Genomic DNA, 18667 nt, shown 5'->3' with positions numbered 1-18667 from the left:
TTAACTTTTGATTCATTCAAATCATAACCAGTGTCATCAACATCAATCTGGGCAATGATGGGTAAAATCTTCCCTCCCGCTCAATGTGTATATATGTATGTACACACACACACACACACACACACACACACACACACATAAAATGCTGGTTAATCAGAGACATCTTTTTTTGGCTGAATGCACCATAGCAGCCTATATTGACAAAGCCCTAATTTCATGTACTCCCTGCAACTCTTGGATGTATGTTTCATGGGCTTCCATTTTGACGTCTTAAGAATAAGTCACCACAGGAGAGGGAAAGCCACAAAACAGGTTGCTTTACAAGACTTTGAGGAGCACAGTGATCAATGGTTTATTTGGAAACAACCTAGGCCAGGAGAGACTGCTGGAAAAAGTAGAGGCTAAGATAAACAGCTCCAGCGACAGTAGTTCAATGTACATTATTATAAAGCCACTAGAATCCATCCACCACGGTGTGTTTGTTACGGGTGGCTTTTATGAAAAATCACCATGCAATAAGGACATCTTCCCTGCTACCAAGAAATCCTGAAAGGCTCGACTGCAAAATGGATGAGTTTCCATGGACTGTATTTCAAAATCAGCTTTTCTCCCAATTTAGCTCCCAACAAGTCTGATTTGTGGGGAACACAAAGCAGCTATTATTTCCCGGGGTGTAAGCTAGGAAACCATGACAGAGGACAGGTAGCTAAACACCTTGCCTTAAAAGCAAGAATTAGCTTATTTGTCAATCTAGAACATTTCTGCATGTGTTGAATCACAAAGTCCTTTTGATCTCATTTTCACACTGATCGGCATTCCCCCCCCCAGAAAAAAATCTGTACAAAGATCCACATTTAAAGGTGTATTTTTTAAATGAAAATTTGATTTCCTCCCACAAAACATACATTTCCAAAGACATTTTTTATCTCAATACATATATCCATCTTCAAATATATTTTCATATTCTGCTTTCTTCTTTTCTTTCTTGAGCTGAAAACAGCATTGCAATTTCGAGAAGGGCAAAATGTAATGGGTCACCACATTTCTATCCAGATGTAAGCCCAGGAAGGAATTAGTTTCAGAATCTGTAAAGATGGCATTCCTCAACTAGCAATCCTCTAAACACTGGTCTGAGGGCCACCTCAACATTAGGAAGAACTAGGTAATCTTTTCCAACTCTATAATTCTATGATTCTATGCTGCTTTTTGAATCTATTTAATGGTAAGTGTGTTTTAAGCCAAATTTTACAAATAATATTGGGATGTAGTTCAATTTATATAATTTAATATTTTAGCTTGACATTTTTTAAAAAAAATTATGGTAAGCTACCTTGAATCCCATCTTGAGAAAAAGGTGGGATATCATTTCAATAAATAAAGTATCAAAAACTTTGGCAGTGAACGGTAAATGGGAGTATTAGGGTAGATGTCTGTTTGTTTGTTCATCTGCCTTAGTCCTAACTAGTCAGAAGCAATCTGAGATGCAGCTCCTCTCCATTCCAACTACAGTGGTGCCTCGGGTTACGAAATTGATTCGTTCCGCTGTCAATTTCGTAACCCGAAAGGCTTTCGCAAGCCGAATCCCCATAGGCGCTAATGGGGAAAAGCCGCTTTTTGGTGCGAAATCGCGCCGAAAAGCACCAAAAGTTTTTTCGTATCCCGAAAAAACTTTCTTAACCCGAAACAGTTTTTTTAAATTAATTTTTTTCGTATCCTGAAAATTTCGTAACCTGGGTAATTCGTATCCCGAGGTACCACTGTATTTGTGATATTTTCAAATGGAGGTTGAACCTAGGCCCTTTTGCATAGAAAGCAAATATCTGATCACCAAGCTATGGCCTCCCCTCACCCTCACAACCAGTGATGATATCTCACTGTTTGTTTACCCATTCACTCTGTAGACCATTTAATTTGAAAAGTGCTTTATAATCTTTATTAGGTTCATCCTCACAACAACCCTGTGAGGTAGGTCACTTCCCCTCCATTTTGTAAATGGAGAGCAGAGGTCATGAGCACGTTGCTCAACTCTGGCGTGGAAAAATTGCACATTTTACCAATGTGCAACCCAATCCACATCACTGTGTGCATCCAGGTCCCAATGAACTTAATAGAAACCACTGATGGAGACACATATCTCCTTCTGGGGCTCTTAGAAGTGCAACATCACAATCAGACACTTGACATTCAGGTCTCCTGGATGCACTCAACTCACTGGACCACATGATTTCTGCCTAATGCTCAGTATTACCATCTGGGCATGAGTGGCAGTAAGTGCACTGACTTGCCTTAAATTATAGCACATCACAGTCTAAAAAATGCAGTCACTTTCAATATAATTATCTTTAGAGAATGATGGTGGGTTAATTTACAGATGTTTCCACTCACCTCCAGTATAAAAATCTTTTATATATATATATCTATATATATCTATATATAACACATCATTTCACAATATTTTTTTTATAAAATGGGGAAATATTCTGTTTGCCTGATCCATTGTTGTAAGAACAAAGAGATTAAGAAAAAATGGGGAAGAACACCCCTAATATTAAGTACTAGTCATAACAGTTCCGGTAGGATTTCAATCTAGCATCGAAAGCTCAGCTTCTGTTTTAGAGAACTGTCCAACATTACAAAAAATAAAATAAAATAAAAATGAGACTTCTGAAGTCATTTAGACACAAAATAAAGTGTAACTTTGTCTTTTTTTCCTTCCTCTTCCTCTTTTCATTCTTTCTTTTAATAAGATATATACATAAAAAAAAAAGAGCCCAAAAATGGCATTGGTTTTTAATGCTACCAGAAAGCTATATAAATGTGCACTGGTCTTTTTCTTCTTATCATGAAAGACCAACAGGAAAAAAAAGCGCCTCCAGCTTCCAGGAATTTCCTCGGGGAGTATTTTTTTTAAAATACCTGTAAACAGAATGTAGAGAAAGGACAGAAAAGAGTGGTTTATGTTTTTTAAAAATGGCAGTGTTATATGGTTGTTATATTCATAGTTAAAATCCATATCATACAGGAGCTCCAGATTAAGCTTCCACATGGTCAGAAGCCTCCAGGTGACTGTAGCAGTTTTACTAGTTCTGCCGATTGTGATGGCTCTTGCTCTTGCTTCAGTGCTGATACCTGCCCACCACTGACTCACTCATTTTTTTGTAATCCAGTACCCATTTCCTTGGGAGTAGGCTCCACTGAATGATACTAGATTCTGGAGGTATAGCAAAGGTGTGTCCAAGGGCCATATGTGGCCCCTGGACCCATCTCTGTGGCCTTCAAATCCCCCCAAATCCCCATTTTAAAAAAAATCAGTATGATTTTCAGATACATTTTGCCCCCAAATGTGTGAAAACATATGAAAATGTGCCAACTCCCAAAGCACCCCAGAAGTATCTCCAAATCAATACCTCCAAATATTTTTTTAGAGTCCTTCTCAAAATGGCAACAGAAGTGATTCATTTTGCCATTTTGAGAAGGATTGAGAGGGAAACAGAGGTATTTGGGCTTATTGTGGGGACAAAGATGGTTTGCAAGGGGTTTGTGGAAGGGAAATAGGCCCCTGACTCCCAAGCAGTTGACCACCTGAATTCTCAGTCACTGTTTTTCTGACTCTTTTTCATAGCATCTGAAAAGAACAAGTTTCATCATTTTCCTTGTTCCTCACTGCTTCAAATAATGTGGAGACTCAACCAGAGGATCCCATTTAAGCCAGCCATAAATCATAACCATAAATCTAGTCACCAGCTGTTTAAAGTAACTCATCTTCAATTTCAAATGGAAATGCACACCCATAACTCCTGTAGAGTAGGGGAAAGAAGAGATGTACAGTGGTGCCCCGGGTTACGAAATTAATTCGTTCCGGGGCGCCGTTCGTAACCCGAAAAGCCTTCGTAAGCCGGATCGCCATAGGCGCTAATGGGGAAAAGCCGCGTTTCGTGCGAAAAAGCCGAAAAAAGCACCAAATTTTTTTTTCGTAACCCGAATAAACATTCGTAACCCGGAACAATTATTTCCTATGGGATTTTTTCGTATCCCGGAAATTTCGTAACCTGGGTATTTCGTATCCCGGGGTACCACTGTATTGTTTTTGTTCAGAATTGAATGTAACATGAATACAGGTTGAGTATCACTTATCCGTAACTCATCCGAAATGCTTGGGTGTTTTGGATTTCAGATTTGATTTGTTTGTTTGCTTTATTTTGGATTTTGGAATTCCTGTGTTTGCATATGCTGAAAGCCGCACTGGGAGAAGGGGTGGCGCATCCCATAAGGAACAATGGGGCATGCGCCTGTGGTGCGGCGCTGCCGCACCGCCCCTTGCATGAGCCCCATTCATTTAAATGGGGCTTGAGCATAGGAGGAATTCCCTTTACACAGGGAAGTCCAGAATGGATACCCCGCCTAAAGGAAGGGCTGACTGTACGTACATAATGACACATCCTGGAGATGGGACTCAAGTTTAAAAACAAAATTCATTTATGCTTTTTATATATCTTGTACACATCACCTGAAGGTAAACAGATACTATGTTTTTAATAATTTTGTGCATGAAACTAAGTTTGGGTACACTGAACCATCAGAAAGCAATGGTTTCACTATTGGAGGAGCAATGTATCTGCTTAATAATTTAATAAAACAGAAGAACAAAATCAACCCATGAACTCAGTTGAACTCCAAATATTTGGGTGAACAGCTGGTATTTAACCTAGCACTAGAAGGAGGATACTATCAATATCTTTAAGATTTCCAAGAAGAGGGCCTTTCTCAACCAGACCACTATAGCTGAGAAGTGCCTGGAAGTAAAATTATAACTTTCTCCCATGTGTTATTCTGCTTTTAACAGACGGATAGATATAGGCAGGTAGATATAGGAAGAAATGTTCCCTCAAATACTGAAGTCCCAAATTGCATAAAGCTGACTGACACCTTAGATTCTTGAGACAGTAGCAATCATTCAGAGGTACCAGAAGAGTACCTCTAAAATTACCTGTTCTAAACTGCCAGCCAAGTGCATGATTTGCTGTAAGAATAATTTTAAAATCTAAAAAGGATCTAACACGCCACTGAAATCTGGACACCTTTGGGTCTACAGAACAAGGCAGTCCATAAAGAACCTTCACTACAGTGTCACCAATAACAGTCTTCAATACTTCCTCCAATTGAGAAGATGGGCCATCTCCTGATTCAGCATCTGTGCATCTCTGAAGCAAGGGAAATGTGAAGGTTGTACGAGACACTGTTGTTGGATGGGGAACATGTGGCCTGACCCAAAGTTCCCCAAACCCACCATTACTGGCTACATTGGCTGGAATTTATGAGAGGGATAGTCCACCATTATCTAGAGGACCACATCTCCCTATCCCTCTTGTACAGGAAGCAGAATAGTTTGAAGATCTGTTGCCACTGTTCCTGAACACCAAAGAATATCTAAACCAGCTTTCAGCAGCCTGAAGTAGAGCTTTCCATAAAGCTTGTCCTTTATCAAGATCTATTTTCCTTCTTTACATTTGGCCCTATAGTCTGTAGCATTAACAACCCTTGAAGAGAAAGACCAGATCATTTACCCATTCTGTTTGGCACTTAAAACAAATTGCTGGCACTTCACACTTGGTGGAATCATAGTGGTGAAGAGCAGAATACACAATATGGTCCTTCTTCAGATTGTTTCTTCTGGGGCATGAGCTGTACCTGATTCTTTGATTCTTATGCTTCTTCTCCATTGTCCATCTCAACCTCATCCAAGTCGCCTACATCTGCAGCTCGTGACAAGATGTCCGCCATTAATGCCTCCTCCAGTTTTTTGCGTACCTGCTGCACACGCTCCTCTTGTTTTCTGTAGAATAATTCAAACATCTATGACTGAAGTATTCTCTCTTTAGTTTAAAAGTGGGTACAAAAATTGGCTAATTGAAAACAGCAGACCAAAACTATCAATATCAAATTAATAGTGAATGACTGTAAAAACCTGAAACTAAGAAAATTAGTCTCCTGAAAATGTTTCTCACATTCTTAGAACATTTCCCAGTTCCATTTGGTATTGTTGCTGTGGTTGTTGTATGCCTTCAAGTCGTGTCTGACTTAAGGTGACTCAAGGGCAAACCTATCACAGGATTTTCTGGGGCTGAGAGTGTGTGACTTGCCCGAGGTCACCAAGTGGATTTACATGGCTGACTGGGAAACTGAACCTTGATCTCCAGAATCACAGTCCATTGTTCAAACCACCATACCATGTTGACTATTTGTTATAGTATAGTGGACCCTTGTTATACGCTGGGGTTTGGTTCCAAGATCCCCCGTGAATAACAAAATCCGTGGATGCTCAAGTCCTATTAAATATAACGGCATAGCAAAATGGTGTCCCTTATAAAAAATGGAAAATCAAGGTTTGATATTTGAAATTTATACTTTTTTTTAACATTTTCAAACTGTGGGTGCTTGAATCCATGTATAAAAAATCTGTGTATAAGAAGGGCTGACTGTATTGTACATTAGAATATGGATGACTTTTACCAAGGACAGGTAAAGTGCATAAAAGAGCTCAGTTTCCCTCAAACACTCTGCACAGTCAGGGTGTTCACAATACCAAGAAAATATACCTATTGCTGACATGCCAGCACGAACACTATTTTCATATACAGTATTTCTTATAAATTCAATATCCGTACACAACTGCAAGCTATGAGATTCTTTTAATGAGAGACATCACAGAGAATGCAACATCAATCTCACTGCCATCCACTGATTCCACAGATGAGAGTCTAATAAATGACATAGTGCAAAGCGAGACAACACACAGCCCTTACCCTCCTCAAACAACTTATTACATTCATTCCAAAATGCACAACACAGCAGGTTCGCACAACTGTAGCCAACACCATTTAAAATCTTTACTGCTATCAATGGGAGATATAGGAGCACATCCTTAGCACTTACAGTGAACTCAGTTGAGCCTAAATATGCTTAACTTTTGGATGAAATGAGCTGCTTGTATTTACTTTATTTTGAGCATTTAAATCTCACTTTATAACCAAATCTCTGAAGGTGCCGCACAAAAAGAACCACTCGTTAAATCTAAAATAAATCCAGCCCAAACAAACCATATAATTAATCAGCTAACCTCTGCTTTCTGAAAAACAGCAAACAAAATTCCAATTTAAAAAGCCAAGTCTTGGCTATTTTTGAAAATAGCCTCGCTGAGGATCATAGTCTCTTGGAGAAACAGATTCCCTAATGAGGGAATAAACAGTGGGTAATCGAAACTACTGTTTAATTCCAATTGCTAGTCTGAATTGAGGGTACTCTCATTTGAGCAATTGAATTTATATAAATGTTGATTTGCCATTCAGCAGCTGACTCAATAGGTCTATTCCAGCTGAGACTAGTGAATGGATTTAGGTTTTGGTATCCCTTAGGCCCGGTACAGACGGGCCCAAAGGACGCCCTCGTCATGTGCGAGGCGCACCCTGCCCTCACTGTTTTCGCCCCTCATGTGCATAGCGATGACATCACTGCTGTGCGCCCTCCAGATGGAGCTGCACAGCAGCGATGTACATGCGCCGCTGCCAGCTTTTTGCAGCGGCGCAAAAAGGAGACGCTTTTTAGCGGTCCTTTTTTGCGTAGTCACGCCGTGCAATTTGGTTGCTGCGGCGTGGCTATGCAGCAAAGAGAGGCGGCTCTTGGCCACCTCTTTCTGGCGCTCTGTACCGCACCTTACTTCAGGGCTACCTCCATACAATACAAAGTTAGTTCTTTGACTTTAGTTCTAGGACTTTAACTGCTGTGGTTCCATTCTAAGGAATCCTGGGCTCTAGAATTATCTACCAGAAAGCTGTATGCTGTAGTTGAAAGAAATATAGTGAGTCTCAAATTCTAGTCTTATAGATTCTTACAGATTCTAATAGATTCTAATCTTACAAATGCTTGGAACTTCAATTCCCAGGATTCCTGAGCATTGGCTGGGGCTCTAGAATCAGAATTAAAGAACCACTGCATCAGAGAAATCTAAGTCCTTCAAGTTTCTGACTTGTGCGGACTCTATGGCGACATGGCAAGATTTGTTTATAGGAGGTTTGCCACTGTCTTCCCCTGACGCTGAGAGCATGTGACTTGACCAAGGTTACTCAGTGGGTTTTATGGCAGAGCTGGGAATCAAACTCTGGTCTCCAGAGTCATAATGGAATGCTCAAACTACTATGCTACGCTGGTTCCTTGCCAAACTACAAATCCCTGGATTCCATTAGATGGAGCCAAAGCAGTTAAAGTGGTATTAACCTGATACAATGTGCAATACAGATACACCCCCTTGTAGAACAAGACCGATACACACACACACACATATATTCACTGGAAATTGTAAAAACAAGATGTGAACATGCTTTTTAGTCACATGAAATGAGGTCAAAACAGCTGTAGTCTTGCCAAAGACAAATTTCAACGTGCCAAAATTTAGAAATCATTGTCCACTGCTTTAAGCTGAGAAAGAGAAACAGAGAGAATATGTCTTCCTGCTGCCTATCTGTTTCTTTCTTTCTTTCTTTCTTTCTTTCTTTCTTTCTTTCCCTGGAGGAAGAACATGAATGCGGAACTACTAGATTTAGGAACAATGTTCTCCTTGGAGGCCTTTCAAGCCAAATGTACAGTTTGATGGTGCCAGTCGGGAATTCTTCACAATTCACTGTGATGGACCATTGTTGGGGAATAGTAAAGACCTCATTGTTCTAAAAAGCCTGTGTGGTTTTAACAAAACTAGAAATGGAAACTGAACTTTTGCAAATGCACTTTTCTTTAATATGACCCCATTCTATAAAATATAGCATATGGAAGGTTGCATGATTTGAAGAATTGGAGACCTCTCATCTGCCTTATCTGTCAATGGTGTTATGCAATTTTTTTCTCAATCCCAGCAGCTATCTTTGCAAAACAGAACAGGGAAAAATAAAGCTGGTAGATCTTAGGGAGCCCTGGTGGCGCAGTGGTTAAATGCAGGTACTGGAGCCAAACATTCACAGCCACAAGATTGTGAGTTCGATTCCAGCCAGGAACTCCAGAGACAACTCAGCCTGGCTTCCTTCTGAGGTCACTAAAATGAGTACCCAGCTTGTTGGGGGCAATTGGCTTAGACATTGTAAACCGCTTAGAGACTGCTTTTTTCAGTATGAGGCAGTATAGAAATGTAGGTGCTACAGAGGTAAGTTCTATTCCAGCTTCGTAATGGAATAGAATGGGGTGTGTTGTGGCCCTCCAGGAGTTGTTGGACTACAACCCTCATCTGTGCTTGCCAGCACCACTAGTGACAGGAGATGATGGGAGCTTCAATATAACAGTATGTGGAAGACCAAACATTCTCCATTCTTGCCCTAAAGCAATGGTTCTTAACCTTTTCTTCACCAGTGAGCCCCTTTAAATATCTCTTGTTGCTGTGGTCCTCCCAAGACATAACTCAAGATTTGAAATAATAATAATAATAATGATGATGATGATGATGACTCCTGTCACATGGCTGTTCTGCTATGGGGAGGAGGTGAGCTGAAAAGCCTTCAAGTCTTCACAGACCCCCCAATGAGAAACTTGACAGCTCCCGGGAGCCCATGTATGTTTGAGAAAGACAGAGGGCTAAATCCAGTAGAAGAAAAATTAAATGCCCCTTCCTGTATCATTCAAGAATGGGTGGCAAAAGCAGGAAGCATGTTAATGCTGATGTTCATTCTTTTTTGCACTGGTTAGGCATTTGAACAGACATTTTGTTTTATTTATTTCATTTCAAAGATGTATATTCTGCCTTTCTCCCACAATGTTTGTGTGTGTGTGTGTGTGTGTGTGGGAGAGAGAGAGAGAGAGAGAGAGAGAGAGAGAGGAGAAGGGAGAAGGGGAAGACAGCCACTGGTTTATATATGATCCAAGAAAGTGTGTTCTAAGCAGTATAAGAAAGCCATCATGATGTTTTGGTTTGAATACTGGGCTGAGAGTGTAAGAGACCAGGGTTCAAATCCTCATGCAGCCATGAAAAATCCAGTGGGTGACCTTGGCAAGGCAAGTTACCTTTTCTCACGCTAGGAGAAACACAATCACAAACCTCCTTTGAATAAATCTTGCCAAGAAAACCCTATGATAGGCTCGCCACAAGTCAAAGTCGACATGATGTCACATAACTACTACTACTACAACAGCATAAAAGGTACAACAAATTAGATCAAAGTTATTACGAATTATTGTAACCAATGCAGGCAAGGAGGGAGGCACATCAATGAAATAAGCCCCTCTTCTCCCAAAAGACCTTTAAAATGTCAAGAATTTGAAAAAGATATGATCTGGCTTCAGCCAAAATAATGCCTTTAAAGCTCCTATATCTGTATCAAAGATAGGAAGCTATCATGCTTTCTGGTTTATTTCAAAACCCTTAGATCAAGTTCATGCTGGGGCTAGAAATGTGCCCAGTAAAACACATCTCACTAAATAATAAAGATGTTTTATGTGCTGTTTACAGATCTTTCCCTTTATCTTTCCATTCAGTACATCACACTGGGTCAGGCTTTAGTAGTGTTGGGGGGCAGTAATGTCAATGCTGATGAATGAGATTTATTTTTGAGCATGACACAGGCAATGCAAGGAAAGTTCAGCAAAATATAGATCAGGGAGCTAAAAAACAAAAACAAACCTACTCCATGCATATGGCAGAAGAGAGAAAATGAATTCATTTCCAGAGCCAATGTGGCTTTAAAAGCCATGCGCTAGACAAAGAGCCTTGCCAAATCACCCACTGGCATTTATAGAGCAAACATAAAAGAATGGCAGACACTACTGGATGGGTTTTAGAAAATATAAAATCCGTATTTGACTGCTGGGAGTTGCAGTCCAAAAACATCAGGAAACTAGATTCTTGCCCCTGGTGTAAAGGAAGGCATACAGATATTAAAAGTATCTCTACTGTGATAAACTTAGTTGCAAACACAATAAGATCAGGCCTAAACTTGTCAGTCCAATGGGGCAGAGAACTTCACATTTTTGCAATCATGCCCTTTGCTGTATCATACCAAAGGGATGCTAATTATAATTAATATGAACACTTATATCTGTATCTGTATTATCATGATCATGATCAGCACCACCTTTTTTCCAGTTAGGAACTCAAGGCAGTTTATGTAAGTTAAAATAGATGCAGCTAAAAAAGTGTGTGTCATACAAAAGTTCAAATATAATTAAAATATTAGTAAAATTATTAGTAACTGCGAGAATAGCCATTTAAAAGAACAAGCATAAATAGCACAGCCCATTAAATTGTCCTTTCTCCTGAGCAGTCAGCCTTCAAAGGTTTGGCAAAACAAAAAGCTCTTCACTTCCCTACAAAAGGATTGCAAGGAGGATGCCAGTCTAAACAATGTAGAGGTGCATCTACACTGTAGAAATAATGCAGTTTGATACGACTTGAAGTGCTGTAGCTCCACATTTGGGATCCTGGGATTTGTAATTTTACAAGGTCTTTAGCCTTCTTTGCCAAAGAGTGCTGGTGCCTCTCAAAACTACAGATGAAAGAATTCTGGAATATGGAGCCATGACATTTAAAATGGTGTCAAACTGCATTATTTCTACAATGCAGATTCACCTAGGAAAGATGTTACAGAACATAGGACCAACCACCAGGAAAGCCTTCTCTCATTTCCTGTTATTTGTTCAAGATTTATTTATGAAAGGTAAATAGATAAATTTAGCATGATACTGATAGTGTAAGGTCCAAACATTATTCACAATGGGTTCCAACCATTTAAACATTAAAAAAAACCCATAATATTCAACACTCATTATTTGGATACATAGTTCTTCATATACATCGTTTACATTCACAACTTCCACTATTCATTTAAATCTTCATAAATTATCTTCCAAGCCTGCGCTGCAATTTTTTTTAAAAAAATGATCTATCTTTAAATCACTTTAAATTTAGCTCTTTTTACCATCATAATTTGTTTATTCATGTTTTAAATATTGCATCTATTGCATTTAAAAAAAACAGTCTCATTTGTGAGCTGCCTTCAGAATGGTGGGATATAAATTAAACCAGTCAAATACATAGAAATATCCTCCTTCTAACAGAAGCATATGGGCTTCCTCTGAGTGGGAAAGGAAATATAGATCTGTTGGGAGAAGACCCCAAAGAGCTTTGTGGTTTGCTGCTGAGCTACAATTTCACAAACTTTTGTCTCATGTATTTTATCAGAGATAGGAGCCACAGCCTGCAAAATCAAGATGGAGGAGGAGTTGACAAAATGCTTTTAAGTGCAAACACATCATTACAAGTTAAATAAGAACTCCAGGCCTGAAGCAAATGACTTTCCCATTAAAATGTTCAGCTTCATTTCCAGTGGTAATTTATAGAAGCAGCACTGTGGAAACAGACGTCTCTCAATATACAACAGAATCAACAGCGGCCAATGCAAATATAATACAACATAATTAAATAATAATAAGACAGTGTAAGTGTGACATGGAGGAAGGAAGGGAAAGTGGTTATGACTTTCCAAAGATCTTAGCATGCCATTTTTCTGATGAACAAATTGGGGTTTTGCTGTTAAAAGATGTATGATCCAAGTGTGCCCTCTCCTGGTAGCCATTGAGAATGTCAGTTGCTATAAAAATTTTGGAATATTGTATTTCTTTTTATGAGGTATCTGTTTCCTAGTGGAGGCAAAAATAATAAGGGGAAAAAACCATGCTGTGTTAACTTTTTATGCTTCCATTACACTCTTGGAAGGATATAGCAAAGCCGAAAAAAAAGTGCTTAGTCCTGAACTTTTAAAAGATGGTCGATAGTACTGTGACAAAATACATTTCAAAATGAAAAGAGAGAAAGGATTTTTCTGGATTTAAGACATCATGTCACTATGTTCTGCTCTCAGTTTCAAATAGTTCCAGTTTCAAATAGCTGCTCAGCATTCAAACTTTTAAACTTTTAACAACTTCATGAAAATCAGTTTAGCTGCCCAAGATTGGTCTCCATCTCTGCTCGCAAAAATGAAATGAAAATGTTATGCATAGTCTGGCAAATCATTTCCTGGCTTGTACAGTTTATATTGGAGACATAAATGCAGGTCATTTCATTGCTGAATGCTTCCCTTTTAAATGCAGGATATTAGAAAGCTGAACAAAAGCCCTACATTGCATTAACCCAAGGGCTTTTTTTCATATAAAAGGAGTCCTAAGAGGAAGAGGGGCAGCAGTGTTGCCAATCCAAGACCTATGGCCACCTGATCAAAGAACAGTATGGCACCCCTCCCTAGTCAACAAACAAAGCCAACTGGATTGGGAGATGAATCTATGGCCCCATACAGACAGGCCAAAATAAAGCTGCTTCAAATCACTTTGGAGGTATGCTGTTTAAATGATGCATGCGCACTAAGAGTCTGGAAGCCGCGCCAAAGCTGCGCTCCAGTCCTTAGGACTGGATCGTGGCTTTGGTGCAGCTTCCAGACTCATAGGCGGGTTATAAACCGCCGCTTTGAGGCGGTCTGCCGCCGCCGTTTGCTCCGTGCGGGAGCCGCAGCAGCCACACCGCGCGGCTCCCGCATGGACTGAAAAAGAAGCTCCAAAATGGAGCTTCTTTAAGCGGCGCCTCTGTGACGTTGCGAGGCGCCAGGGGCGCATTCGCGACGTCACAGACGCCGCGACACGTTCGGACGCACAGCGTCCGATACGTAAAGATGGTGCCGGCCGTGTGGAACGGCCGGCGCCATATTGTACGGACAGAGTCCGTATTAGAGCCAGGGGCATCTAGAAGAGACGCCCCTTTTTTAAAATGGGACGTCCTGCGGACGTCCCAAGTGGCGGTTTATAACCCGCCTTAGTGTGCATGCATCATTTAAACAGCATACCTCAAAAATGACCTGAAGCAGCTTTATTTTGGCCTGTCTGTATGGGATCTATCTCTTCAACAGTAGTGATAGATCAGGGTTCTCCATGACACATGAAATCTGGAGGCTAGATTTTGGAAAGCAGGACATATTTCTGAATGGGTCTCCACTGACTAAGCTACAGAAGGGCCACAGCATCATGTTCTCCCAAGGCAAGGCTGGGCATGCTCCTGGGTGGGGGGTGTCTGAGGGCCAACTTTCAGCCCCCATGAGCCACTATGGACAACATTGACTAGAAAACCTAGTTTTTGTGTGTGTGTTTGTAACTTCTTTTTTGGGAAACAAGGCACAGTGAAAGGGTACCCTCCTCTAAAAGAGAACGTACCCTCCCAATATTGTGCAGATGAAAACTGAGACACATGTAGCCAAGTAACATCCAAGTGTGGTCTAGATGGCAAAATATATAAATAGAAAACAACACATAAACTAGGAGAAGATGCAGCAGTTTACTTCTGCCTGAGCCAATTGGGAAGGGTCAGATTCTGCCCCCTCCTCTCTTGTGCTCCCTTCTGAGTTAACTCAGGACTTTGAACTCAGTTTGAAGCCACTGAAGTAAACGGAGGACAAAGGGGGGGGGGGGAGGGAAGGAGGAAAAGATAAAGAAATTGGAATATTTTAAGAGTAGCTGAAAAAGAGGGGTGACAAAAGATTAATTGGGACTGTCCCTCCAAATCAGGACAGATGAAGTCTATGGGAGAACTGCCATTCCTGTGGGTTTCCAAGAACAACAACACCATTCTGGCATGTTTTCACAGAATCATAGAGTAGGAAGAGACTACAAGGGCCATCCAGTCCAAGTCCCTGCCATGCAGGAACCCACAATCAAAGCATCCCTGACAGTGGTTCTCAAACTTTGGTCCTCTGGGAATTTTGGATTTCATCTCCCAGAATCCAAGACCATTGGGCAAGCTTACTGGGTCTCCTGGGATCTGAAGTCTAAAACACTCAAAAGACAAACATTGGAGAACTACCATTTTACACTACTCATCTGGGCCCAAAATTAATAATTACAATACTTTTTTGTCTGTTGATCAGTAACTTTCCATGGAAGAGAAAAGACGGCATGTGTCATTTGGCTGACATTTGGCCATAATCAGCCTGGACTCAATGGAGTAAGCTTGCATTGGGAATGTGCCCATTCTAATATATCATACAGCACAGGCCAAGATGGCCTCTTTGATTTACTTCCTTGTTTATGAACCGGCATGGCTCTACATTCTTGTGTCAGCAGAAACGCACAAAGACTGGGAACAGCATGTCACTTGCTGACCAAGCAAAAACTCAAAATACATCCTGGAGCTTGAGAAGACTCCTGGGAGGAGTTGAAAGGGGACACCTTTTCCTTTCCTTTTCTTTTAAGACAAAAACATGCATACAAAACCAAGTAAAGTTTTCTTTGTAAAATGCTTTTGGAAGCAACATTCAAAGTGCTGGTGGAGCCAGAGTTTGCCAAACTTTCCTTTTTTGGACTACAATCCTCTAAATCCACAGCTAACAAAAGGGATTCCACTCCAGGAGCTTTAGTCCAGGAAAACAAACTTTCTCAGGTTCAAGCAAGGCATAATTCCAATGGTCAGAGTGGGTGAAGGGACCCAGAAACAGCAGATGCAGATTGGGATGGAATTTTGAGTGTCACAGTTGTGCCAAAGATTAGGCAGCTACCAGGACTGACAGAAAACTAGCACATCATGGAGAGTAAGCTTTAGCCCTTCTCTCTTGACTGACCAGTTTCTTATGGACAAACTTTATGTTTGTATGGAGGAGCATTTTATCACATGGAGACCTCCATATGTTGTCTAGAGTCACACAGTTCTGGCACAGGTTTAGCCCTTTGTAAGAATGTAGCTTAACATGGTCATCTCCTTTAACAGAAAGAGGGATCCAGATATGGAAATAACTCTTTCCAAAATGCATTCTCATAGTGATAGAAAACCACAGCTATAAATAACAGTGAAATCTTATGCAATGCGCCCTACTTCATACCAATTCATGCTACAGTCCAGGCAGGCACTGGTCTGTGACATCTTGCACTTCTCAATTTGATTTTCTTACCTGTGTTGAAGCTCCAGTCTGGGCTACAGATCAGCATGTGAGTTGGGATCAATAAACTTCTGGTAATCCTCTCTAAGGCTGCATCCAGACTGCAGAAATAATCCAGTTGGACAACACCTTAACTTCCATGGTTCGGGGCTATGGAGTTATGGGAACTGTAATTTTTTGTGGCATCTGAGCTCTCAGTCAGAGAAAGCTAAATGTCTCTCAAAACTACAATTCTCAGAATTCCACAGCAAAGAGCCATGGCAGTTAAAGTGGTAGCAAACTCGATTATTTCTGCAACGCAGATACAGCCCTAGACATATGCAAGCACAACTAGAAAACAGAGCTGCCCATGTTTCTCAGATGGTTCCTGAATCTTGTCAGTGTAACAAGCAAGCAACTTTGTCTTTGTCCATCTACTAATACAGAAGGAATTAGGAAACAGATCTTGAAATGTGTTTCAAAGAGGTAATGTTACTTCATTTCTTAGCATTCCAGACAAAGTAAGAAAATGGTATTACACAGTGTATTCTGAGAAGTGCAGTTTATCAAACAATTCACACCTCTCAGAATACAAACATGTCCATTTATTCTCTCATTCAAGTCACAGTATGGTGAGACATTCTTATATCAGTCCAGGACTGAAAAAGGGAGAATGGAATCCTCTTGGACATTACACTACTACATATAACCCCTGGCTATACTAGTGGCTGTACTGTTCAGACATTTACACACTTATGCAGTACCTCCTTACACAAACTTTTGCCCATAACTCCAAGAGTATGAGTGCATAGCACTCCCTATATTCCATGATTGGAACACCCTTGAAAATATCCTCAAAATGGATTTCAGGATGGCTGTGAAGGTACGTGGCTCCCTCTCATCTCCACTGTCATTGCTACACTTGTCACATAAGTATGACAGGCAAGTTTTAAACTTTGCTGGGTTAAAAACAAAGCGCCAACTATAACCTGATTACTTGCTCATTGGTATTATGTTCTTGCATGGGACCTGAAATATTCAAGATAGTCTCCCCACCACTACCACCATCCTACTGATTCTAAAGCCACAATTAGTGGATAAACACCATAGAGCCTTCTCAATGGCTGCCCCTAGGCTCTGGAACTCCTTTCCTAAGGTCCTTGTTGTCTTTCTATTAGCAATAGCAGCTTCATTTATATACCACTTCATATCACACTAAGCAGTCTTTAAGTGGTCTACAACTCTAAGTTAATTTCTCCCAACAAGCTGGGTACTCATTTTAGCAACCTCGGAAACAAACTAAGCTGAGTTGACCCTGAGCCCCTGGCTGGGATTGAGCTCACAATCTGTTGGTTTGTAAGTGAGTGGCTGCAGTACTGGCATTTAACCATTGTGCAGCTAGGCAAAAAAGACTTCCCCCCACAAAAGGCTTTTGAGAATTAAAGAAAAGGGCTTTTAATACTGTTCTTACAACTGCTTTTTAACATTTTAATTGCATGTTTTCAATTGTTTTAATGTTGCTAATAGTTTATCTCTATCTTACTGTTGATTTTTAGAAATTTTTAACTTTTTTGTTAACAATATCTTAACTATATTGTACTTGGTTTTCATTTGCAAGCAGCCTGAGTCCTAGTTTTGGGGAAAGGTGAGGCATAAATAAAGATGATGAGGATAGCTATCACCATCATCTCCTCTCACCCTGTATAATCTGAGGAATCTGACACAGTCAGATCCTGAAAGATCTCTGGTCTCAGAAGACAGCTCCTTCCCCAAATCTAAGTAGGAAGTGAAAGATATACCTGATAAGGAACTTCAGGAAAATGACCTCCCACCTCAACTGCAACTGAAGGATGCAGAGGAGAGACACCCATCTTTTGCTGCATGTCAACAGAAACAGAAGCAGCACTGAATGATTAAACATCTCTCATGGCAGCTTAAATGAAAAACGCTGACCAGTTAACCATCTGGCATCTTAAGGTCAGTATTTAATCTCCCTTGGATATATTAGCAGGACTGGAATGTTTGTGGAGAGGTTCGGCACACCCACAGCTCTGTTGCTGCAGCCTCAGGTCTTTACATGAGCAATCAGCTTCCCTAGATAAGGCAAACAGCAAACATTCTATGACCGCTGGAAACAACATCAATTGACCACAGGGTGAGAGACATCCAAGCCAACTCAGAGGCTCAGCCCTGTTCTTGAATCCAGACTACATTTCTGTGCACTTCTTATTGGTTTTGGTTATGGCTGATATACTGGATCTCAAACTTCAGACTGCTGATCAATCACTCACCTCTCATTTCTCTAAACCAACTAAGGGGCTCGACAGACGGGCAGCTCTGTGTCGCTCCTTTTAGCCCTGCATCGTTACCGCAGCCACCAAATGGCATGGCAACGATGTGCTCCCTCCCAGGAGCAAAAAGAAGCTGCCTAAAGCAGCTTCATGGAAGGGGCGCGATTGGAGCGCGAACGTGCCCCAATTGCATCACTTCCTGCCGGTGCCATTTGGGGGCTGTGCAACACTTGCACCATCAGGGCGCCACCTGTGTGGAGAGCAGCAAGCCATGATGGTGGCATCCTCATGGCCTAGGGCTGCTAGGCATGTAAATGCCTAGCCTCGTCTAGCCCTAGTTCGCAGTGAGGATGCTGCAAAATGCCCATCTGTACCTAGCCCAAGATAGCTAGACAGCTATAAATCTTCTAGCAGCTGCTGAGATTTCATATGGTTCACAGCTGTTCATGCTACCAG

The 18667-nt window shown here is 40.8% G+C and overlaps 1 protein-coding gene across 1 annotated transcript in view; it reads right to left on the bottom strand.

Moving 5' to 3' along the window:
• Window positions 1-1905: 1905 nt before the first annotated feature.
• The window catches only part of MBD2 (methyl-CpG binding domain protein 2), a 71881-nt gene continuing 55119 nt past the window's right edge, over window positions 1906-18667 (bottom strand). Inside the window, exons 6-7 of the mRNA XM_089497394.1 lie at window positions 5689-5833; window positions 1906-2916 (exon numbers count right to left, since the gene is read on the bottom strand). Coding sequence (XP_089353520.1) covers window positions 5704-5833 — 130 coding nt within the window. The 3' untranslated portion in view covers window positions 1906-2916; window positions 5689-5703. The remainder of the gene's footprint in view (window positions 2917-5688; window positions 5834-18667) is intronic.

The sequence above is a fragment of the Sceloporus occidentalis genome, unplaced genomic scaffold (assembly GCF_023333645.1).
Source record: "Sceloporus occidentalis isolate IW3139 unplaced genomic scaffold, rSceOcc1.0.p SCAF_1, whole genome shotgun sequence".
Taxonomy (NCBI): domain Eukaryota; kingdom Metazoa; phylum Chordata; class Lepidosauria; order Squamata; family Phrynosomatidae; genus Sceloporus; species Sceloporus occidentalis.
This window is presented reverse-complemented; position numbering and strand designations above follow the sequence as displayed.